Source organism: Myodes glareolus, chromosome 23, assembly GCF_982192425.1.
Source record: "Myodes glareolus chromosome 23, mMyoGla1.1, whole genome shotgun sequence".
Classification (NCBI taxonomy): Eukaryota; Metazoa; Chordata; class Mammalia; order Rodentia; family Cricetidae; genus Myodes; species Myodes glareolus.
The window spans coordinates 47,953,366-47,979,364 of record NC_142048.1 but is presented as its reverse complement, the minus strand read 5'-3'; the positions used below and the strand labels follow the sequence as shown (position 1 = coordinate 47,979,364).

Below are 25,999 nucleotides of genomic sequence, written 5' to 3'. Positions count from 1 at the left end.
GAGAGGAACCCCTGCTTCCCAGAATACTCTTGGAGAATTATCTGTATTCTGTCAATCATATTTTAATAAAACGCTGATTGGCCAGGCAGGCAGTATAGGCGGGAAAGCCAGACAGGAAGTAGGGGTGGAGCAAAGAGACTGGGAGTATTCTGGAAGCAGAAGCTCTCTCTTTGCCACTCCTGCACAGACCACCGAAGAGGCAACATGTAAGCTGTCACACTGAGAAAGGTACTAAGCCCATGTGGCTAAAATAGATAAGGATAATGGGGTAATATATGTTATAAGAGCTAATAAGTAGCCTGACCAAATGGGCCAATCAGTTTATAACCTTATGGAGTCCTGTGTGTAATTTCTCTTTGGGATTTGCCGGCTGTTGGGGTACCGGGCGGGACGGAAACCCCAACAAGCCGGCCCTCATGTTACAAATGGCGCCAACGTGTGGACAACTGTATCCACATAAAGCCTGAGACAGCTTGGGAAGTAATTCTAGAACAAAATAACAGCATTATGCATGGTTTGTTGGTAGCAGCAATTTCTCGGGTCTGCTCTGTTTGCTAGAGGCAAGCAAATGCTCTCATCTAAGAGAGGCTTCCTGACTCAGCTTTAGCTGCAAAACCTTGCAGCTCTTTTAAGAGGTCCTGCCGCGAAGCACTTAAACGGTGTTGATGAAAAGCTGAATGCATGCTTTTCGGTTTTAAGCTGTAGCAGGAAAAAAGCTGTGCTGTTTTAAAATGTCGGCTTTCTGGGCTGTCCTGCCAAGGCAATCTCTGACACTTTCAGGCAGGCAGTCCTACTGAGTGTGGTCTGTGAACGAAATGTTGCAGTTTGCTTGCTAGCAAGGACCTTGAAACACCATAGAGTTGTGGCAGTGAACACAGCTCTGGCTGGTATCTCAGTCGTGAGGCTGGAAAGTTAAAAAATGAGCTGGATCTAGCCGTCAAAGCCACGGCTCTCCATATTGCTTAGTAAATTAAAGGCTTATGTAGTCAGAAAAAGAGAGATTCAAAGAGAAAGAAAACCTCTAACTGGTTTACACTGTGTTAAAAATATATGCAGGCTTAAGGTTAAAGTCATTAAAAATAAAAAAGAAAGAAAGGAAGAAATAGGGTGTGGTGGTACACACCTTTAATCCCAATGCCTGGGAGGCAAAGGTATATTGACCTTTGTTACTTCAAGGGACAGAGGTAGAGAGTGACCTCTGTGACTTCAAGGTGTGGTAGCAGACACCTTCAATCCCAATGCCTAGGAGGCAGAGACGGACAGATCTCTGTGATTTCAAGGTGTGGTAGCAAACACCTTTAATCCCAGCACTGGGGAGGCAGAGACAGTGAGATCTCTGAGTTCAAGGACAGCCTGGTCTACAGAGTTATTCCAGGACAAAGATATACAGAGAACCTGTCTCAAAAAGTTAAAAGTAAAAATAAGAGAAATAGAGGTTGTAACAAAGTCGCATAAAGATGGAAAATACACAGAGAATCTTGATACTGTATGCTATTATGCTCTCTTTTAATTGTTTGAATGCTGAGGAAGGAGCAACAGCTGCTAAAAGACTTTTGTTTATAAATGCTGCTGAACTAACCCAAGATAGACATTTTGAAAATACCTTGGCTTCAAAACTGAAGTCAAAAGGTATGTTACTTTGGAGAAGAGATTTTGTTTTTGTTTCCACAGAAAACGAGAGGCTTTGGATTTATTCTGAGTTAAGAAAAATCCAGTATGATCAAGGAAGGCCACCTGAGAAATCTCCGACAGGAACAGATGGCCCAGATGTCTGAGTTCTTCATCCAGAACAGGTTCAAGACTGCTGCCTGAGATGATCAAGACTCACAGGATACTCCAGTCAGGACTTGATGATAATTCTAAATTTTCTTTAGGTCCCCTTAAGACTATCAGCGCCCCCAACCAGCAGGAAGTAGCCTGAAATACTACGCCCACATTCCCAACAAATGGATTATGGGTATTTTCCTTTGTTTTAAAAAAAAAAAAAAGAGGGAAATGGTGCGGGAGAATTATCTGTATTCTGTCAATCATATTTTAATAAAACGCTGATTGGCCAGGCAGGCAGTATAGGCGGGAAAGCCAGACAGGAAGTAGGGGTGGAGCAAAGAGACTGGGAGTATTCTGGAAGCAGAAGCTCTCTCTCTGCCACTCCTGCACAGACCACCGAAGAGGCAACATGTAAGCTGTCACACTGAGAAAGGTACTAAGCCCATGTGGCTAAAATAGATAAGGATAATGGGGTAATATATGTTATAAGAGCTAATAAGTAGCCTGACCAAATGGGCCAATCAGTTTATAACCTTATGGAGTCCTGTGTGTAATTTCTCTTTGGGATTTGCCGGCTGTTGGGGTACCGGGCGGGACGGAAACCCCAACAAGCCGGCCCTCATGTTACAACACATCTCCACTTCAGTTGGATGTTTTGTCTCCCTGATAGACGTGTCAAAAGCATGTATGTGGAGTGGTGGCTCACCCACTTGATGAGGACATGTGTGTAATAACTGTCGTACTCTTACAGAGAAAATGAGACTCTGCACAGATCCCTCCTAGGACCCACTTTGACTTTGGAACAGTGTGTCTACCTAAAGCATGATGCACTCCCAAGGGTTGTTAGTGTGGTTTAAGATCAAACATAAGCTAACTCTCAAGTGCCCTTTATGCAAACATGGAAGATGTTATTCTGGTGGCCTTTATATTTCTTTATAACTTTGTTGGTGAGTCATTTCTCGGTTTTCTGAAATTATTATATAAAATGGAAGTTTTCTAAATGCTAGACTCCATATGGTAGTGGGAATTTATTTTTTAGATTCCTTATAATTTCATTTTTTAAGGTATTGAGGAATAGGAACCCGTTCCAATGATTTGCATTAATCAAAAATGTCTAATAAAGACCTGAGATGCCTCATTACCTAACAACTGCTTAAATAGCCAGGTTGGGATGGAGGGACTGAGCTCTGGAGCTGCAGCTCTATGTGCCTGGATGTATAGAAACTCCCATGGTCCTTTTCCTCCCTGAGTCTGGGCTCTGTGGGCTCAGTGGACACAGTGAGTATATGATTTTCCTTCCCACACATAATCTGATAGACTGGCAAGATGAGAGACTTGCAGGAAGTCAAAGTCCAAAGCTGCAAGTTTAGAGTCACGAGGACAGGTGGATCCCAAGTCAATAATCCTTCAACAGAACCAAGAAAGGAAAACTAGGTGCGCACAGAAAAGAAATCTCAGCTGTGAGTTCGCCATCTTCAGCTGTGTTTGCGTGTGGTTTGGTCAGGCATGAAGGGCTGGTGGCAGGTCAGACTGATGAAGCTTAGCCCCTTAGAATAGGCCTTGCCAGTCAAGTCTGACTGAGAGGAGAATATGGCGGGCACCTGTTGGGTAGCATCCATTGCACTGAGGTCCAGAGAGGACTAGGTGAAGGGTCAGTGCACTGGTGGGCAGGGGAGCAGGGAAGATGACGTCACTCATCTGCACACAGAAACTGAGGGTGAACATTTAGAAATTCTCAGTTTGCCACTCCAAGTCTCCGAGTTTTATGAGAAAACCTTCTGCTTGGATTTCATGTGGTTGTTTTTATTTGATTCTTGGGCTAGTTAAACTTTTTGTTGAGGTTTATAAAAGTATGGTCTGCAGCATCATAAAAATTAAGTCATTAATTTCTTCACTACAAGATACCTTGAGAAAAATTCTGAAATTACTCCTGGGGCTTGTTGGTGCCCTTGATGAAGGACTTTGTAAAGGGTTTTTTATTTTTCATTTTGTTTGGTTTTTAAGCTGCTGAGGTGAAAGCCGCAAAGCTTCACCTCTTCCCTATCCTGTACAGTAACCCGATAGTCTCTGTGAGTTGGAGTCTCCAGCATTCCTTGGCATCCAGCAGCCCCAGGAGGCCCTCGCCCATTTGATCCGTTGTATTGCTTCTCTGGAACTCAGAGTACCTAACCAGTAATTCACACTGGCAATGGGATCCATCTCCAGGCTTCTCTTTCCTGGAACTCAGTATAGCTCCGTGGTCCCTTCATGGAGTCTACAGTGGAGCTGCATAGAGATGGATATGAGGAATAAACACACTCAAGAACATGGACTCAGCAGAGGACTGTGTCAAAGAGAATCCTCTGAACTTGGAGAGGAACTGAGGTCTGTCATTCTTACCCTTTGACCCCTTTTGATGCAAAAGTATGTAATTATACGGTGTCACTATATAGTTTTATTGAGCACATATTTTATAAAAAATCTATAAATGTTGGAAAGCTGTCTTTGGTGACATTTTCCAATTTTATCTATGAAATTTAGTTCTTCTGTTTCTTGAATGCCATCTTATATCTGCATCATAAATATATATAAGTATGTTTATGTATAGCTATGTATTTGTATATGTATATATTTGTATTCAAGTATGTGTGTTAGCAATGTAGTCCTCTTAATTAGCAGTAAGTATAGATCTCAATGAAATGTCTACTGTGTGTCGGATCATTGGAAATGCATGAAACAGTGTTGGAAATACATGAATGAGACAACTATTCCTTCCTCTCCAGCATTTTATACCCAAGCAGCATAGGAGTCCAAAGTGCTAAACAATTAAAATAAAGTAGAGAGAAAATGAAGAAAAATTATTGTTAAGAGAATCAGGGACCCTAAATTTTCATAGGACCTGCTCAACAAGGGGGAAACCATACCTGGTACTGGAAACCTAGCTAGCTACTTAGAGCTAGTGAAGTCATGGTTATTGGGAGAGAATCTACAACCACCAGTTTACTAAACCAGTGTACTTGCTAACAACAATATATAAACATTGGTCCAGTAGTCTTCATCCTTCATAAAGGAAACTTCTCTTTGAAACAGATGGAAACCACTATAGAAAACCTCAACCAATCAAAATATACAGAATTATGTAGCCCACTCTCAATGGACACATCTACAAAACACCTCCACTTAAAACTCAAGGAACACCGTAGAAGAAGGGGCAGAAAGATTGTAAGGGCCAGAGGATCAGGAAGTTCGCTGTGAGATTGTGTGTCCTAGTAATATTAGAAACTATACCCATAAAGTCTCAGCAATATGACTGCCCAAACTTGAGTGGAACAAGGATGATACCAATGACTATGCCAAACTGGATGGGGAAATGCCAGGAAGATGTAACTCTATACAACGAATCACAGGTAACTTGGGAGTGGGAGAGGTGGTCTTCCCCAGGGAAGAGCACACCAACTGGTTGTCCAGTGCCAAACAGTAAGCCTTGACAACAAACATAAAAGTAACATTACACAGACTGAGCAGGTTATACTTAGGAACACACATGCGTGTGTGTGAGCCACATGCACAGAGCTATGCTAAGTATGAAATGCCCTTGCTCCTAGATACCACAGATGAATGGATAGAGCTATACCTCAGTTAACTGGTTCGAGTGCTGGTTTCACTCCATTGCCCGGCCTCCTATTCATATCCCCCATTTCTCTATGGAAAAGCTGAAGGAGGACACGCAAGGTTGCCTTGCTTAGCTGCAGACCTTGGATGCAGGTTGATCTGCAAACCTAGGCATTTAAGCTTAAAAGCCCTCTGAGTGTTGACAGTGGGGTCCATTTGAACACATCAGAGTCTGTCAGGGAATCATCATACATAAGGACACAAGAGAGCAAAATGGTACTGTTAGGAGTGGCTATTGATAAAAGGAATAAAACCCTCAAGTATACAAAAACCCAGTTTTTCAGATAAGCGTTTACATGTGCTCTTAAGTATAAAAGATGATTCAGTTATGCTAATTTCAATGCACCCTCCTGCTTTGGGGGTATATTTGGCTTATGAACTTAGCTATTGATATATTCAGTAGCCTCAAACGCTCAATTTAAAACACGGAAAGCCAAATACATTGAGATCCATGGTGTCAGGAAGGCTGCCAGAAGCAGTTCATGTCATCATTTCGTCTCACAGTGTTTCCAAAATATAGTTTTAAATGAAGACTAGAGATCGTTTTCCACTCAGCTCCAAGCTCAGCAAATGGATAGGCTGATGAGTAAATGAGGACGCATGTGACCTGTCAAAGGAGGGAGTGAAGAGCATCTGTAGAGAAGGCAGCCTGCCAGGATGCCTTGTATCTGCCTGCTACAAAGTGAGTGCTCTTTCTAGACCATTAAATTATTATGAAGTTTCCTGTTCACGGGTGGAATCGCCATTCTTGTTCAAGTGTAAGATCATCATGACTGACAATAGCCATCTTCCAGTTGTGTGCCTATCAACAAGGGGCTGTGAGGATAGGTGTAGACTCTGAATTCTGTAGGTCAAGGGAGAGGAATGAGCGTGCTCAGAAATGCAGGAAAGGCACAAGTCACGTGGGCCATGAATGTAGAAAGTAGCCTATTGGGAGTGGGGAGAAGTGCAGAGGGCAAAACCACCAAGAACAAATCTGAGCAACGCCACCATGAAATTTAATTCTTTGGAAGCTAAGAAAAATAATGAATTTAAATAAAATGCCCTTACTCATTGTCACATTCATGGAACTCTTTGTGTCTCCTATGTTACATACTCCTAATATATTTAATTCTAATATGAGCTAGTATGAATGGCCTTTAATTTCCCCTCTGTTTTATAGATTAGGCAACAAAGACACATCATGGTTAAACAGTAAGTATAGAGTGGTAAAAGTATAGACTTCTCCCCCTTACAATGATCACCAGGGCTCTTATCCTTTCCTCCCCTCCCCCAAGTCTGAGGCCCAGTGTATCTGGTGATTATGGAGGAGTGTCATTTTCAAGTATTTATACAAGGCCTTTGGTTTCTAAAAGCTATGAGTACCCTCCTCAGCCTGTGGATTCTGCTGATTTCTGTTGGATTGGATAAGGTAGTCGGATGTGAGACTCTAAGCAGGTGACACTAATTGGATTGTTGATTTGCATTGTGAGGCTCCTATCAAGTGTTCATGAGGAAAGTCGCCTGTGGAAGTCACAGTGGGGCCGTCAGCTGTCAGATGTCAGTATGAAGCTGCCAGGAGTATAGAGCAGGTAGGCATACGGGCGTGATGATTTGAAGTCCCCAATCTCAACAGCCTTTCTCTCATAGTCAAACTTGTAGCACTACCTTGAGGGTGATTTTATTTTCTGGTGTTGAAGGCTTAAGTTTGGATTAGCTCTATTAGGAGGTCAGCTCAGCAGGGAGGCAGTGTATAGTCAGGACTTGACATAGAACACTGGCTGACTACTTGGGAGATCTTGAGAACAACAGATCAAACAAGGCTCAGCAAATGAGCTATAAGAGCAAAGATACATGGGACATTTGCCAGTCTGTATGAGTGACAGAGGGCAAGAGGCAGAAAGGAGAACATGTGTGTTAAATTTGAGTGGTTATAAGAAGTTATAAATCTGAGTGGTTATAATGGCAATTAGGACATTTTGCTCTTGTCTTTTCAACCCATATCTCTTGCAAGTCCCTCCTATTACAGCTCAGAGCCTTTGGCCTCATACAACAAGATGGGTGAAGGTATGTTAGGGCGCTTCCCTGGCACCTCAGGTGGTGCAGCTAGAGACATATATCCCAGTTTATTGACAACTGTGGGGGCGTTACTACTATTGATGCATTTTGAGGAAATCGTAAGAGATTCGAGTGGCTGCCTTGGAGAGCAATGGCAAAGTACAGAACGAGAAAGGACATGTCATGTGTGTTGACTTTTGTTATAGATGCCATAGATCGGGAGGAGCAGGGAATGCAAGATGGTTTGATCACAGATAACCCGGGCAGGAAGAGAAGGAACATGTGTGCAGGCTTTGGCCTAGATCCCATAGAGCAGGCGAAGAGAAGGGATATGATGGCTAACGTGGTCATAGCCTCCTGTGCAGTGCTCCACTTCCCCCCTGACCCCAGGCAGTAACTTGCAAGAATATATTTGAGGTTTATTTCAATGTATTGTTAACTCGATGTCATAATCCACAATTCCCCTTTAAGAACATGGTCCAGTTCGTGAATGAAGAAGTATGTAGTCAACAATTGTGTCCTAGAGAAAATAAATTCCAGGAAAAGGTTTTCCCGGATGTTAATCTGATCACTCCCTGTCTGCACTGGCCTCATTGGTACTGCTCCATGATACACAGTAAAAGGCACAGCCCACCTCTTATCTGTCCATTTTTACTTATACCACAATGACATCAGACCAAAAGAGAAAGCATTTCTCACATTTGTTGGTATTTAACACGTGGCTAAAATCCCTGGAGTGCAGTTCAAATGGGTAGATTCAGACAGCCTGTGTTTGCCTGGCATTCCATTCAGATCCCCCAAACAAAAGCAAAACTGTCCAGTTCTCTGGCTTTCTTTTAAGTTGCAAAGTGTAACATCAGAGTAATGATTGATCATCTTTAAAACTAAATTAAGGCTGTTTTGAGGCAGATTTGTTCAAACCATCCAAGCTTAGGACTTGCCTTTGCCTGGTGGATAGATCTCTGCCCTCCTCTAGTGTTGAACTGCTCTGTCCCTTCTGGGTGTTCACTGATGACAGCTGACTTCCCAGCCCCTGCTTGGGCCAGACATCCAGCGTGGATAAAATTGCCTTTTAATTGCCGAGAACGCATTCCCTCTCCTTGGGCTTTGTTTGTTTGGAAACTGCTTTTGAGGATGTTAAGCGTTTTCTTTGCTGATTCGGTTTTCAAAACCTTGCATATTCACTGTTCAAACAGAGAAAGGACTGTTTTAGAAAGTGTGTGTTCTCTGTTTAATTAGCTGTTTGGTACCCTGTAGTCTGTGCCTGTAGGCAATGGGTTGAATTCAGAAGGCATTTAGATACTCTCTGCGGTGCTTAGAGCATCTCAAATGTGGAATCGCAGCTTTGCTACACACTCTCATCTGGTTTATGGCAAAGCAAGGTTTTGTAGATTCAACCCATAGACAGGAGCTATTTCTGTTGTGGGAGCCTAAGAGTGGGTGTGTGAGCCATATTCCTGCTTTCCTTGAATGGCTTCCCATTTCCTCCATGGAAACTGAGGTCTTACCGAGTGCTTGGAATTTGATGGAGAACTGACAGTTATTCTGGATCCCAAAGTCTCGCCACAATCAGACACTATTCTTCATCGGCCTCACATAGCCATCGTAAGGCCTTTTTATATATTTCATTCTTTAAAGATTGTATGTGTTTATAATGTATTTTGGTTATACCCATTCCCCACTCCCCTCCAACTCCCCCAGACCTTCCTAATTTCATGTCCTTCTTGTTCCCTGTCTCTTGTTTAATAACCCACTGGGTATTATTAGCATCACTGATAAGCAAATGTCTGTGGTGGGGTGGCAGGAGTAACCATCCACTAGTGTATGGGTAACCCACCAATGGCCACATCTGCCCCCAAACTGACTCTCTCTCCCCAAGCACTGCCAGTGGATCCTCATTATAGGTAGGGCCTCAGATCCTCTTCCCCGTTTGTGCTGGAACTTTGACAGCATGATAGGACAGGTTCTGCGAGTTCGTGGTTCGTGAGTGGGATAGCCATGTCTGGAAGATAGCATTTCAAGGCTTCCCTCCTCTCCATCCTCCTGCTCTTATACTTTTTCTTTGTTGATACTCTTGGAACTTTGTGGGAAGAGGGTTGGGTTGATGTTGATGCCCCATTTAAGGGGGAGCACTCATAATTGCTTATTCCCAACACTTTGGCCAGTTACTACACACACACAAACACACACACACACACATATATATGTGTGTATATGTGTTTACATATATGTATATATTGCATATTTATATATACATGTGCTTGTGTATACACATACACACATATATGTTTATTGCTGCTATTTTCTTTTTTGTAGGTTTTGTTATTTTTGTTATAAGTAGGGTTCCTTTCCTTCCATTCCCTCTCATTTTTTTAAAGTCCTTAGTTGCCAAAGCTCACTGACTTTGAAATCACAAGTAAGTAAATTCAGATCTAGGCTTTTCATATTGGTTCTATGAATTTAATGTCTTTGAACCATTGTGTTCCCATCTGTAAAATGAGCTAATATTCAAAAAGGGTTTTAAAGATGAAGTCTAACAAAAGCTCATCCTTTTTTAAAAGTTGTGTGTGTGTGTTCTCTTTTTGTTGTTGTTTTTGTTTTGTTTGTTTTTTGATACTCAGTGTGAGTCACCCTTTGCTTGGAAGAGGAAGCCATTGTGTGTGTTGTAAAGGGCTTGTTAGAGGGCTCAGGCAAGCAGCCCTAGAGCTGGCTAGTCCTGTAGGTGGCTGAGGTTTCTGGGTCTGGACTTGCTGGCAGCTAGGAGGAAGAATGGATTTAGGGGAGAACACCAGCAAGCTACCTTCTGAGTGGAAAGTGGCATTCACAGGGACGATGTCTCTGTCCTAGGGACAGTACAGTGAACTGCAGGAGGGCCTGTCCCTTCATGCTTCTGTGCATACGGCCTAGGATGCAGCATCATTGCCATGGAGACAGAAGCTTTAGCCAGCCTGAGATGCCTGTAGGGCAGTTCCTGAAGCCATAGTCTCATAGACAAAGGTTGAAGTCCAGCAGAGCTAATGTGGCCTTGGCCCTCTTGGGCCTTTTTGATCCATTTATTTACTCCTGACCCTCTGAGCTAGCTGTGCCTGTGACCTTAAATCCACACATTTGTTCATGGCTCTAGCCTAGCCACATAGTCCCCACCCTGACCTTGGAGGAGTTTGTGCCAGCACCTTGGAGCTAGAAGGACATAGTTACAAATAGCATAGCACTTAGTCCCCACACTTCACTATAAGACAATTTGGCTTCAGAAAATGTTCATTTACTGCCCGGGGCCGGGTTGGGGGGGGCACTCAGAATCCTTTCAGAGCTCTCCAGGCAGCCAGTACCAATCTGTTGTGATGGCTCAGAACTTGAAGTGTGTATAATGTCCCTAAGAAGAATAGGCAGAATTCACCGAGAGAATGTGACAGGGACATCCAGTGACAGTTAAGCAGTTGGTACAAATGTAAAGGGGATGTAGGTTTGTCTTAGCAGAAGTCATTGTGGAAGAGATTCGCAAGAATTGATGGATAGCAGGTTCAATATGAGTATGGATTATAGCGTGTCAGGGGTAGCGCATGCATGCATGTGCACATATACACACACACCCTTCCGACTGTCCTTGACACTGATGAGGCCACAGAAGGGTCATTCTGTCATAAGGTAATCAGAGCACAGAGAATGCTGAAGCATGATTAATAAAAACTCAGAGACAGAAGTTGGGGTTCAATCTGAAGGGACCATGGATTTTGAACCAGTGTGTCACTTCAAATCCAGCGCTGTGCACATTCTCATTTCAGCAGGATTCTGCCCCACAGACTCAACTGTTTACCATGATGATGGAATCTGCTTCTAGAGTCATGCCATGAGTGGATGATGAGCCAAGTGGCAGAGAAAGCCCAACTGTGCTTATCTAAGACGCATGTAGTAGGACATTGAGTTACAAAATTATTGTGCGTTGGAGGAGGACAAAGCCACTTATGAGACAGTTTGATTGATGGATATTTAAGATCAGGAACTGGAAGAGATAATTAAACATCAAAAGCTGTTTGCGTTAGCCATGGTTCTCTAGAGTAACAGAATTTATGGAATCTCTCTCCCTTCCTCCCTCCCTCCCTCTCTCCCTCCCTCCTTCTCTCTCTCTCTCTCTCTCTCTCTCTCTCTCTCTCTCTCTCTCTCTCTCTCTCTGTCTTCCTCCCCCCCTCCATATGCATGATTAAATAGAATGACTTATAGGCTGTGGTCCAGCTAATCCAACAATGGATGTCTATGAATGGAAGTTCCAAGAATCCAGTTATTTTCCAGGCCAGGAGACTGGATGTCTCAGCCAGTCTTCAGTATACATCAAAATTCCAGAGAAATACACTCTAATGCCAGTGAAGGAATGGACTTGCTAATGAGGCTAGAGCAAGCCACAAGCCAGCAAAGTGCAAAGGCTTCCTTCTCCCATGTCCTTGTGCAGTCTTCCAGCAAATGGCGCATTACTGATTAGAGGTAGGTGTATCCCCACCTCAAAAAATCCAGATTAAAGGTGTATCTTCCCACACCAAAGAGCCGGATGGGAACTTTATTGCTTCAAATTGAGCAAAAAATCCCTCACAGGTGTGCCACTCCGTGTTTGGGTTCTTGTTAATTCCAGGCATAGTCAGGTTGACAATGAAGACTAGCCACCACACTGCCCTCATCTCTATATTCCGAATCATGCTCAACAGTGACTCCAGCTTTATGGAGCACTTATCATTCAGAACGTGTGTGAACATCTCCCTCTGTGGTGAAATGCTCTCAAGGCATCAACAGGGTGTCTGTATTCTGGTAAGCCAATGCAGTAAAATAAATACAATGCAATAAAAATACAAGACAATAAAAAGCAACAAGAGGTTTGGGGGGCAGGGGACAAAAAGTTCCTGGTTAGCTGCACTTTTTGTGTAAACTGTACCCATGCATTTGTGTGTTCGATTGCTTTTGGTTTTGTTTCTTTGAGACAGGGTTTCTCTGTGTAACAGCCCCAGCTTTCCTGGAATTCACTCTGTAGACCAGGCTGGTCTCGAACTCACAGAGAACAGCCTGCCTCTGTCTGCCCAATGCTGGGGTTAGAGGCATGCACCACCACCGCCCAGCTAGTCATGCATTTTTAGAAATAAAGTGTGAAGTGCAGGTCTTAGGCTATTTGAGATAATGAATTTTGATAAGTGAACATACCTTGTAATTGCCATCCGTCATCAAAATAGAAAGCATTACCTCTTCAAAATTTTCCAATTTTCACTTGTCAGGTCCCGCTGTCAAAGGGAGTGCTATTCTGAACCCTGCTTCCCAGGAGACCGTTATCTCTTCAGGGAGAACAAAGAATTTGCCTTTCTGTGTCCAGTGTTTTATCAAAGTGGAATGTTTTTGAGAATCACCTACGCTGATGTTTTAATTAGTACATTGAAAATTTTTTTTCTCATTTTTATGCCATTATACAAGTATACCTTAATTTATCAGTTCTCAGGTTGATGGACATTTTCATTGTTTGGCAACTACAATGAAAGCTGCTGCAAACATCTAGATACAGCTTTTACACACACATACACACACACACACACACACACATGCTTTCAGACACATATACTCAAACACTCAGACTGACAGACATACATGCACACAGACACATGGGCCCATGCACAGCTTTTTATTTCTCTAGAGTAAACCCCTATCCAGTTAGGTGTGTGATTAAAACTTCAGAAGAAAGCACCAGATGGCTTTTCTAAGGAGCTTCACTTCCAGTAGCCCCGGGAATGTGTGAATTCTAGTTGCTCACTTGGCTAGTCACGCCTGGCATTGTTTTATTTGATGGCAGCCTTTGTATTAGAGGTGAGATAGTGATTAATCATCCACTTAATTTGCATCTCCCCAGAGACCATTGAAGCCAAATACTTTTTCATATGCTTATTGATCATATTTATATCTTCCTTTATGACACATCTGATCAAGTAGTTTGCTGTTTGAAATACTGGGTAGTGTATTAATGACAGATTGGCAGAGCTAATTCTGCATTCTGGACAGAGCCCTGCCTTGGATGCATGTCTCCTCAGGCAGCACTCACTGTTCTGTTTCTAAATGGCATCTTTCATAAGTAAATCTTCTTAATGCTTTATGAAATGTGTTCTATCCTTTTTCATGTTTTGCAGTTTCTTTCATAGACTGTGCTTCTTACATGTTAATGTATTAACATATCATTACGTGTAATGTTAATGTATTAACTTAACATTAAGTGTAAATGTTAATGTATTAACTTAACATTAAATGTAAATGTTAATGTATTAACAGCCATAATCTTAATTTTTATTCTATTTATTACTGCGGTGTATGACGTGTATGTGTGCACATGTGGATGATCAGAGGGCAACTTTGTGGAGCTGGTCCTCTCTTTGTACCTTTATATGGGTTCTAGAGATTGAATCAGGTCACTGGGTTTGTACTGTCCTCATTACCAGGCCAATCCCCATATTTTCATGTATGTTGGCAGCTCAAGCCGACCCTAATTGTTTCGTTAGTGTCCATATATTTATCCACTCATAGAAAAGCTTTCCTCCCAGTTGAATTGCCTTGAGATCTTTATTGCTGTTCACCTTACCTCTAAAGGGCTCCATCCTGCCCTCTGGTTCTCTGTGTCCACTTAGTGCTGACTGAGCATCTAAAGACCGAGCTACAGTCTGGATTCCATTTATGAACCTGATTCCAGATCTCTGTATCTGTGTCAGTTCCTATTGATTTCTCTCAAAATTATTTGTTGGTTTTGACCTTCTACATTACTGCTAAACTTACTCCTATTTTTAAAGCAGTTTGGGGCTGTATTATAATGATAATGATATTAGAAAATAGCATTTTCCTATTGGAGGTAGCTATGAAAGCAATACATTTTCTTCTATTGATCTTATGTGTGGTTGCTTTACTGAATTCTTTTGTAATCACTTGCTTGGCTTTTTACAACTTTCTATTTAACAATAGTGTCTATAAATAAAGAGTATTTTACATCCTCCTTTCAATCTGACTACCTTTTATTTCCTTTTGTTTTCTGGGGGGAGGGGGAAACCTAATGCTGCTAGCCTGAAGTTCACACCTTGTTGCAGTAGAACTCAGCACACACAGGTTTGACACTAGCAGCCCTTCTCCAAGTGATGCTCTTGCTTTTTATTTGCCCAATCAGAGGAAACTGTCCACGATTCTAGCACTGAATGTCATTTTAGCTGTAGAACTTACATAGGCATTCTCTACCTTTTAGTTACTTTTAAACTTACTTTTAGCTCGCTGGGGATTTTAATCCTGGATGCAGAGACTTCTGGAACATCCTTCTCTGCACCTGTCAGTGTTTTCCCTTCTCCATCTTCCAAGAGTGTGTTGTTCACTCGGTGTTACACAATCCTTTAGTATTTGATAGGATTTTCCAGAGCAACCACCTGGGTTTCCATCTTTCTACATAGGAAACTTGATAACCAATTTGTGTCTGATGATGTGTGGTTGTCCTGTTAGCTTTGGTACTTGAGTCTGACTCACGCATAGCCTAAGATTTATTTGAATATTGAATGCTCATAATAATTCTTTTCCTGCTATTCTAAATTGGTCCATATAGTCTGAATTGATGTCTACTCTTATTTGGGTGGTATGTGTTCACTTGTTTGCTTTTAATCTTCATTCGGTGTGCTTGGAGGCAGTATTTGAATTCATCGCTTCAAAGACCAGAATTTGGTTTTATTAATGGACGTTTCCCTGTCCTCTGTTCCTAATGCTTACAGTTTCCCTTGCTTTCTTCGGTTTGGTTGAAGCGCTTGCCGTCATCTTGTGTCAAGGGGCTGAGACTGCAAATCTCTAAAACCTTCACAGTTGGATCTGGAGGGTTTTTTTTTTTAATTTGGTTCAAGTTGTCTTCTGCTTTTCTTTATCAGGAGTGACTTAGCAATATTTTAGATGCTTTGCAAATCTTATTGTGATTTATTTCGAATTTAATTAAATTGTCATCAGAACTCCCTTTAAGTTTATGGGGTTTACAGGGGCTCAGCACACACGCCACATGGGTCTCTCCCAGTGGGCACTAATGGAGTTGTTTACAAACATGAATTAGGACAAGACAGCTGGCACTTCTGCTCAGGTTTTCTAGACACTGTTGATATTTTTTTCTATTTTTCTAACAACTACTAAGAAATGTGTGTCAACATTCCCCATCATTGTGGTCTTCACTCTTTCTTCCTTTGTTTTTATCGGGTTTTATATAGCCTGTTCTTAAACTTTATTAGCTCAGTGACATCCTGAGTTATGTTCTCGTGATGAAATCCTCCCCTTCATCATTGTAAACTGCCCTCTTCATGTCTGGGAAGTGCCTTGCCATGAAGTCTGTTCAGACAGAAACAGAAGCATTTTAACTTTCTTAATTTACTATTTCAATGAATCAATCCCAACCCCTTTCATTCTAGCCTGTAGGTATACAAAGTCTGCCTTTAACTGAAGCATGCATTTTATGTATTTGAGTCTTGGTTTTTATCTGCTCTGTCAATTTCAACATTTTGAGATTTTTTTAACCTATCTATATTTAATGTAGATATTAATTTAATTTTAATTATTTTATTTTAATCATTTAATTTTATTAATGTGATTGAATTGAGTTATATCACTTTGTTTTTTGTTTTTCTATTCGTTTCATTTGTTTTCTATTTTTATTTTCCATCTATATCCTGGGGGGTGTTTGGGAGATATGTATGCAGTATATATGTGTGTGCTATATGTGCATGGGGTATGTGTGTAGCATATATATGTATATGTATGTGTGTGTTTAGTTGTGTGTGTGTAGTGTAGTGTGTGTGAGGGGGGTTATGTGCTTCTGTGTGTCTTGTCTCTATCTGAACTGGAGCTCACTGATTTGGTAGCCAGAAATCTCCAGGAGTCCCCCTACCTCAACTTCCATAGTTCTGAGGCCATTATCACCGGGTGCTGCACCCAGATATGAACATTGGTGCTGGGGAACCAAGTCCAGGTCCTCGTGCTGGGTGAGCAAACACTGTATTGGCTGAGGGTCAATTTCCCACAGTTCCATGTTTTCTGTTTTCTAACCCTTATCCCTCCTCACTGTGGGCTAATAGAAACACTCACCGTTCTGTATTATGTTCCCTGCCTATATTTCTTCATATTTGTTTCGTAGTTGCTGTAAGAAAACATGCGGGTCATCCCTTCCTTAAATTTCCATTGTCACCATAGAGTTAAAACTGCACTGCTCCGTATAAAGAAAATGATCCTTCAGTAGTGTTTTTCTACTCCTGTTCATTCTTTGTTTGAACTCGATGCACATTGTGAACACTAAAATACAGTATCTAGGTTGTTGGTGGCCTTCAGGTAAATTAAGAGCAATTTTAAAAGATGGATTCCCACAGATTCATTATTTTATTTTATTTTTTTTTTGCATCTTGAAATTTATGTGTGTGTATGTGTATATGCCTCCATGCATCTCACAGTGCACGTGTGGAATCAGAAGACAACATTCAAAACCTTGTTCTCCTCTTTCCCCATGTGAGGCCTCAAATGGTGGCAGTCAAGCCTGGTGTCAACCTGACTGGCACCACATTCATCTTTTCTGGTGTCCATGTTGTTGTTGTTTTGTTTTGTTTTGTTGCGTTCCTTCACCTTAAGAACTTCATGCAGCAATAGTAGCTCAACTTTGCAGGCATACTGTGTGGCTAGGTTTTGTTTATGGACAGATGTTTGCTTTGAAGCCCTTCCTCTCAAATGGTATACTAATGAATGTTGAGTTCTCGATTGACAAGGATATTTTGCTTTTTCTAACCCCTCCTTTATTTTCTATTTCTGACTGATTTCCTCCTCTCATTTCCTCCTCTGCCCTCCACATGCCGCTCCCCTCCTTAGACCAGACGTTCCTTACCTAGCAGCACTTTGCAGACAGGTAGTCCTCCTCTGTTTTTGTTTAGAATCAGGTTTCCCACAGAGCCCACTGAATCCAATTAGTGATGCCCACGTGGGCATGAGTGTGGGGCCATACACCGGACCAAGGCCAATCTGCTGGGGCCCCTATCCCCAAACAAAACTGATTCTTCCTTCCCCAGCAGACATTAACTGCCAATAGCTCCTCATCTAGGGGTGGAGCCTTGAGTGCTCCCCGGCCATCCGTGCTGCATGCTGTTGAGGTCGTACTCAGGCACACACAGCTGCTCTGAGTTCAGGTGTGCTACCGCTACCACGTCCCGATGATGCTCTTTCTTAGATGTCCTACCCAACCGCTGACACATGCGTGCTTTCTCTGCTCCTTGCTCCATGACTTTCCCTAAGCCTTGGAAAGAGGCAGGTGAGTCATATTTAGGATGGAGCATGCCGTCAGTACTTGGACCATGTGTGACTATCTGTTTGCTGTTGTCCAGTGCAAAAGTAGCTTCCCTCATGAGGACTAGAAGGATCTTCTCTGTACCCAGACCTCAGGAGCCTTAACTCATTGTTTGCCTTTCTCCCCAGATAGTTCCCTAATAAAACATACGATGTCTCATCATTTCCAACACCTGGGCATTCAGCAAAACACCTGGCACCAAAATACAGGCTCAGTACCGTTTCTCTAATGTGCAGTGAATTCGCCTGAAGCCATGTGGACTGCAGTTTCGCTAGACTTGAAAAGACACATTGCGGCGTCACATTCTGCTAAATTCTCCAGACCCATCTGTTTTTATAAACACTGTGCTGGGAAGTATAAATACACAGCGATGTGTTGTCTTCAAGAAGATCCTTCCGGATCGCCCAAGTCAGAAACTCTGTCTTGTTCCCACACCGTCCTACTAGACTCGGGGGCTTTAGAAGGCCATTAATGTGTTATTGTGCTGAAATGGATTCCGTAAGGAAGTTGACATTTTTGATTCAATAATTAGATTTTCTAGTTCCCTGAGGAAAAAGAGCCATATAATTCCAAAGTAGTTAGGGTTTCAGCTAAGTATTAATAAATCCCCAAGTTCCCACCGAGAATACGTGTCTTTTGTGGGGAAGGCTCTCTCTACCTCTTTCTTATTTATGGCCACGGCTTTTCAGTTCATCGCCCCTGCAGCTAGCATTGCAGCCATGGCTCGGTTTGGCTGCGGAGCCCGAGAAAACTTCCAGAGAGCAGCAGATCAGAATATTCTTTAGATTTGTTGATGTTCTTAAAAGTTCCCAGTTTTAAACATAAATATTTATGCCTATTGCCAAACCGAACCTCCATTTTTTACGAGGAGCCCTTTGATTAGTGTGAACTCTAAGGAGAACTCACACACGGCAGTTACTGTTTATTATGAAAAGATTGATGGAGACCTCCGGAGGGAGTTACTGCCTGAAGCCGAATTTCATATTTTGATTCTATGCATAAAAGAGCAGCATGGACCAGGCCTGGATAAGCATCCTGACAACTTCTATACTGGCTGTGATAACTTATAGCCTCTGGGTTTGGGGAGCAGGATAATCCTTCTGAAGTGGAAAGGTCATGCAAGCTCAGCTCTTTTTAAAGGAATGACTTGGTTTTCATTCCTCAGACCCACCTTAGCTGGTCCTAAGTCAGGCTTCAAAGAATGTGGGAAGTATGATCCGATGGGGAAGTTGTGGTTTGTCTGTTTTTGGTTTTGTTTTTTTTTTATCGCATAGTCGGGGGTGGTTTAAGACAGTGATTCTCTTTGTTGCCCTGGCTGTCCTGAACTCTCTCTGAAGACCAGGCTGGCCTTGAACTCACAGTGATCCATCTGTCTTTGCCACCCAAGTGCTGGGATTAAAGGTGCACCACCATGTTTTTGGAGTATAGGTTAGGATGGGGTTCTGGTTTGAAACACCTTCTGACTCTGTGTGTAGCTTACTGATCAGAACCTATAGAACAGTGGTTTTCAGCCTGTGGGTCACAACCCCTTTTGGCAGATCAAACAACCTTTGCATAGGGTCACATGTCAGATATCCTGCCTATCAGGTATTTATGTTATGATTCATTATAGTAGCAAAATTACAATTGTGACGTAGCAATGACCTAATTTAATGGGGTCACCACAATGCGAAGAACTGTACTGAAGGGCAACACCAGTAAGATCAAGGACGCCTACCCCAGAAGTTTTTCCTGGGTGGCTGCCTGAGGTCAGACCCACACTCTAAGACATTGCTCTTTGAGTTTTGGTTCTGCCCACATCACAGATGTTCAGAAGAGGTCCAACAATGCTCTCCCACGCCATCAGTGGAACTCCTAGCAGCTGAAGTCAGACTCCAGCGGTGACTCTGCTTTTCCCACACTTCCCGTTCAGATGGCCTCTGTGGGGCTCATTCTTTCAGGGCCTGAATCTGCAGTGTCAAGATTTCCTATGCTCGTCCACAGACGTGGGAAATTTCCACTAACGTATCTAGGGCAGAACAGGTGTTCCCATTGCTTACCACGGAGACATATCTGGAAGAGTTCATTCTTCTCCTTCCTGGAGATTTGGGTTGTCCTCTGGGACTCTGCCTATTCTTCCTTTTCCTTGCTATGTTTTCCCTGGTTCCTCCAAGGGTGAGGATGCTGAGTGGAAGCTTCAGAAGCAATGGGGAATGATACCCTACGTCCCAGAGACCGTACAAGCTGGCATAGACCTATCTTTCCTTGCAAGGGTCTCAGACTGGGTAGTGTGCACTGCTGTCTCACAGGACTCGGCATTAGCTTCGCTTTTCCTCCCTCTCTTAGGGCTACAGCAGTAAGACGAATTTGTGCGGTCGTGGATCTCCACCACATGGGAGTTTAATGTGATGTAGATAATGCTGTTTGGTAACACGAATTTTCCTTCGGATAAATCAGTGTTCTGAAATACTCAAGATTTTCCTAAATTCCTTGAAAACAAAGAGCATCTATTCTATTTTGTGATTCCCAGTGGTGCCTAACCCAAAGCTGATGCTGTATTAATGAGGCAAATGAATAAACAGAATACATGGATGGTCTTAACTCTGATGGGAAGTCAGACCCCAAGAATGGATTGGTTCGTTTTATTTCTATTGGTTACTTGCATTTTATAAGACAAACTTAATATCAAGCCTAGGTTAATGACATCTAATGTTACACTTCAGTTCTGATTGGGAAGGGAGATGGCAAAGGAATAGTGTGAGTTTTTTTGCTTTTTTAAAATTTCTCTGTAGAGATAAAATCATGTCTAGGTCATGTCTAATCATGTCTAATCATGACTTAGGAAAAACGTAGCATGCTTCTTGACTTGAGTTAGAAAATTCCTAAAACGATTATCTTGAGTTCAAAGTCATTTGTTTTTACCCTTCAGCCATCTGTAAACAGGACAGACAGCTTCTACACACCTGCACAGTCCCACTTCCGCTGAGTCTGCTGGTTGGGCTCGAGAGGGAAGGACAGGAGTGGCCTCGGTACAGGGGACCCAGTGTCTTCTCTGAAACTCAGAACGTGCCTTCGTGAATGATATGATTCATTCATCATCAGGGCTGATGGCAGGGATGCAGCTAACCGCGTCTGTCTGTCACCCACAGGTCTGAGGCGCACTTACCGATGTACCATCTGCAGTGTGTCGCTCAACTCCATAGAACAGTACCATGCCCACCTGCAGGGATCGAAACATCAGACCAAGTAGGTACTGTTCCCACTCTGTCCCCGTCCCTGCTGGAAACCTGTTCCCATGCTTTTCCTGCCCTTACTCTTTCTGTCCCCATCCCGGTTCCCCCCCTTTCCATGTTTCCCTCTCTTCTCTGTTCCCTCTTATCCTATTCCCCATCTTTCCCTGTTTCCCCTCTTTTTCTGTTCTTCCTCTTTCCTTGTTCCGCCTCTTTCCCTGTTCCCCTCTTTTTCTATTCCCCCTCTCTCCTTCTTCCCCCTCTTTTCCTGTTCCCCTCTTTTCCTGTTCCTCCTCTGTCTCTGCTCCCACCTGCTCTTTCTGATTCCACTCCTTGGTCCTTCCTTTGGACTTCTTTTTGCAAGATCATTAAAGTCAGACTGTTATTTATCTCAAAAAAAGCAGACGGATATGGATTTTATGCTCTTATCTCCAAAGTCTCCTTGACATTTATGTTCCTTGAGCCAGTCATCAGAACGTGCCTAGCGCTGCTGGAAGAACAGCTGCCTCCCCCACTTCGGCACAAATAATGGGATTTTTTTTTCAAAAGTAATTCGGCATGCTTTATGATCTTGAGGAGACTGTTGGAACTGTGCTGTGTTTCTTAGTAGCCAGAGTGATTCCTCTTTGTAGGCTGGACTAAATTACTATGCTATGTGGTCAAGCCGTGAATATTTCCTAGTGAGTTTCCATTCTGGGTATAAGTTGTCAACTATTATAAAAATGTATCAGATCCCCTGGTATACTTAATTCAGATTTAAGTCATATATTTGTACATATATGCATATGTGTGTGCCTGCTGTGATTTGTTCTCCCCCAGAAGAGTCTCAGATTTTTAAACTGAAACGGCGGCAGGTGTCATTTCATCTCCCTTCCTGCATGCTTCAGGTTCACCAGCGCCATGGCCAGCAGTGCACACGCAACCCCTGAGGCTGTTGAGAAAGCACTCATACAATAGGGGATAAGGAGCAAAGAATGTCTCCAAAGGAGGGAGCCGAACTAGATGCAGCTGTTTTCATTTCTAAAGAATTCATGAGGAGTCTCACTGAACAGAGCAGACTGTATTAAGGCCCCGTGGATAGTTAATGTCATCTAGCAAACATTTATTGAGTGCCATGGTGTGGCAGTCCTCCTTGTAGCATGGGGAAAGGCAAGTAGATGTCAGCCTTTCTCTTAGGGAGCCATAACCAGCTAGGAAGGTTATTCTCTAATAGAGTGTGCGTACCAGAGCCATGATAAGGAGGGAAGACACAAGGGAGGCCATTTTTCTCAGGATGTTGGTTTACATGATACACGCATGAGGAAGAGTTCATCTCCGGTGCTCAGCAAGGATCTGCATGCTTGTTAGGAGGGCCCTTGGTAGTTTTTGTTTGTTTGTTTGTTTGTTTGTTTGTTTGTTTGTTTTGCTGTTTTTGTCATTGTTATAGCACAAGGTAGAGTTGTCTGAGTCAAGGGAACCATTGAGAAAATGCCTTTGTAAGATTGGCCTGTAGGTAAGGCTGTGGGGGCATTTTCTTAATTAATGATTGATGAGGGAGGACCCAGTTCAATGTAAGTGATTTCAACCCTGGGCAGGTAGTTCTAGACGGTATAAGGAAACAGGCTGAGCAAGCCATGAGGAGCAAGCCAGTAAGCATCCTCCCTCCGTGGCCTCTGCTGCGGTTCCTGTTGCCAGGTCCCCACCTTGCGCTTGAATTACTGTCCTGATTTCCCTCATTGATGGACCTTTTCCTGAAGGTGTAAGTGAAATAAACCTTTTCCTGCCAGGTTGCTTTCGGTCATGGTGTTTTCTCACAGCAATAGAAACCCTAACTAAGCCAGGAAGCTCTGATGGAATGAGTGTGCAGTGTTGAAATGTGAGCGCCAGTTTTCCAGGCTCTGTTGTGAGCAGGAGCACTCTAGGCAGACACTAGACATGAAAGGCATCGGAGGCCAGCCTTAGGGGAGAAAGTTCAGACCTAGAGTGAGCTTGAAATAATTAGGGGAATTGTTTCTTCTTCATCGTCCCAGAGTCTTGAGAGTCCAGGCTTACTCTGCTGTGATCTACCCAAGAGAGGATTTATATCAAAAAGAAGTCTTAAAATTTAACAACAGTGAGAATTCTCAGTTCTTTGTGGAATATACAAAGCTTCTGCATTGATTGATAGTATTGACTGTCTCATTCTGTTCCCCCAAGTAATTGCTTTTCATCTTCTCTCTAATTAATAATATATAAGAGGCACTGTATACATTTTAGTTAATCTGTGTCTGATGTGTAGGGTGTCACAAAAGTATCTGTGCAAATTTATAATCTTTTAGGCGCATGCATTAATTCTTCTTAATAAATAGAAAAAGGGGCAATAGTGACGTTAAGTGGTGTGTGATTTACATATAACAATGTAGACATTGAATGCAGCTCCAAGGATATATCACTCTCCCTATCAATACATAGAGAACTCTGGGATATTTTAACATTTATTATCTCATGTTTTTCATTCCTAAACCTACTTTACATAAAGCATCATTAAACCATTATCCTGCTGGGGAAGCTGGGACTCAGAGGTTAAGCTACTTTCCCAGCACCAGGTTTCCAAACAGTAGCAGAACAAGGACTGATCCCAGCAAGGTCCGTCCTTACCTCTAATGACTCCACGTCTCGGTTTCACAAACATGGGGCTTCCAGAGACATACCAGTAAAGAGGCTCTGTGACGCATTTGTTTTTCACAAAGGAAGTGCCACTTTGCACACATAATTCAGTAGGCACATGTGACATGAGAAGCACTTTGCACATATGATTCAGTGGGTATGCATGACATCAGGAGGGAGCCTTCCACTCGCTTGCACATCTATCTTCTGTATGATGGAGCACATCCCGTTCGCTCACACATCTGTCTTCTGTGTGCTCAGCAGAACTCTGTCGCTCTGTGCAAACTGAAATGGGGGAAATGAACAAAGTAATTTCAATGGTGCTGTCCTAGATGTTTGTTCTGGTTCCTCTCACGCTTAATTCTGATATCTTTGTATGCATGTGTATGCATGTGTCTGCATGTATGTGTCCGTCCTTTGCATGCATGCTTTTTGTAAGTATGTATGTTTTAGTTTCTTTGTCTGCTTAAAAAAAAACTTTGACTATTTTTAAGAGTTATATTTATCGTGTGTGTGTGTGTGTGTGTGTGTGTGTGTGTGTGTGTGTGTGTAATGCATTCCACAAGTGCCCACAGAAGTCAGAGGGAGAATATCAGATCCCCGGAGCTGGAGTTGCCGTAAGTTATGAGCTGCCAGATGTAGGTTCTGGGACTGAGCTCCAGTTCTGTACAGAAGCACATGCTCTTAACTGCTCAGTCATCTCTCCAGCCCCTCATTTCCATTGTAATATCATTATCTCCTGCTACGCTTTCTCCTCCCCTGCCTGTCTTGTTCTGGGTATCAGAGTCATGATCTAAGACATTCAGAACAGCACTTCTGTTCCAATCCACACTACCACACCCATGTTTTCTTAACAAATTCTAGAATTTTCTATTTTTTAAATGATGTCCAACTCAGCAAATCTGTTCTTTTCTAGCTTAAGTTATTTGAGTATGAGTTGGGATTGTCTGCTTCTCCCAGGGTTATCAAGATAAATCTCCACATTACTATGTTGATCTTACATTACTTTTCTTTATGGATGTAGGCGTTTGGGTGTCAATTCTTTGCAAAGTGTGATAGAGAGGTTAATTTTCAGATTTTGCCAATATGAATACCAGTTGATCCAGTACCATTTATTTAAAAGAGAATTTCAGTAATCCTGTTCATAAATCAGGTAGTTTACAGGCATGTCTTTATGTTCCTGTCTTGAATCCACACTTCTCACCCTAATGCTGCTCTTTCTTTATTCCATTGCACACTGTCTTCTGTAACTTTATGGTAGACCTTGATAGCTAGTAGTGAAAATTTTCGCATTTTTGTTCAAGACCGTTTTCATTATTCTTGACCCTTTGTGTTTCTACATAAATTTTAGAATCAAATTGTCAATTTCCACTGAGACTGTTTGCAACAGTACATCTTTGCATCTGCCCCCATCCACGGTGCACATTATTCTGTGGTGGTACCTGACTCTTTCTGGAAGGTTTCCTAGGTCTCTTTCAGGAGTTGCACACATATTTGTTTAAATTTATTCCTAAGACCTGTGGTTGGCGGGCATTAGGTCATCATGAAAGGCAAAAGATTTATGTCATATTAAGAGACCAGAATATAAACAAGATCATTTAACATTTTAGGTGTAAACAGTTATGTCCCCAAGCCTGTATCCAATTGCTTTGTTAAATTTACTTAGCAGTCTAATTCCAGCAAATATATGGGGGTTTTCCGTGTGAGAGCCCCATCGTCCGCAAACAGTGAGAATTCCTTTCTTCTTCTGACCTCTTGTCTGCCTGCCTCGTTACAGTGGAGATCCATCTCTGCACTGCAGACTCAAGTGGAACTGTAACTACTCCATTCTCATCTCGCAAACCTTCAGATAACGCGAGACATCAAAATGAGATACTCGTTTGTCTTTCATAATCTGCTAGTAGTTTTTCTTATGATTGGATGATGGCATTCATCAAATGTTTTTACTTTACCGCTGTGATCCTAATACCTCAGTTTTCATTTATAAACTATTAAACTTCAGTCAATGATTTTCAAATATCAATACAAAATTTCATGGAAACTTCATTTCCCTACAATGTTTTGGTTTCTGAAATGAACATCCTAAAATATTTTAAGGGCTGTATGAGTCTGTGTATGTGTGCTTGTGTCTTTATTAATGAGACAGTTTGGGGCCTTAATTTATCTTGCAGTGCTCATAGTTTTATTATAAGGGTTATGCTAATATTATTAAATATATTCAAAGATTTTTTTGCCTCTATTTTTGATCCTTGAATATATGAGTGATAGGCTGGTCGTATTTGGAAAGAATTCATTGGTGAGAAACCATCTAGCTCTGAAGCTTTACATTTTTAGGAGATTTAAGTTGTTTTTCCATGAACTTATCTAT

The 25,999-nt window shown here is 42.3% G+C and overlaps 1 protein-coding gene and 1 long non-coding RNA gene across 4 annotated transcripts in view; both read left to right on the top strand.

Annotated features, from left to right (window-relative positions):
* The window catches only part of Zmat4 (zinc finger matrin-type 4), a 364,200-nt gene that overhangs the window by 294,099 nt on the left and 44,102 nt on the right, over positions 1-25,999 (top strand). For 2 of the 3 annotated variants that reach the window (XM_048456498.3, XM_048456495.3), the window contains one exon: positions 20,926-21,022. In XM_048456498.3, coding sequence (XP_048312455.1) covers positions 20,926-21,022 — 97 coding nt within the window. Of the gene's footprint in view, positions 1-20,925; positions 21,027-25,999 lie in introns of all 3 variants that reach the window. The other variant, XM_048456496.3, reaches the window with a different exon arrangement.
* LOC148118356 (uncharacterized) lies at positions 110-2,304 on the top strand. The gene is made up of 2 exons (XR_015736205.1): positions 110-228; positions 1,672-2,304. It is a non-coding gene; the product is annotated as an uncharacterized LOC148118356 (long non-coding RNA).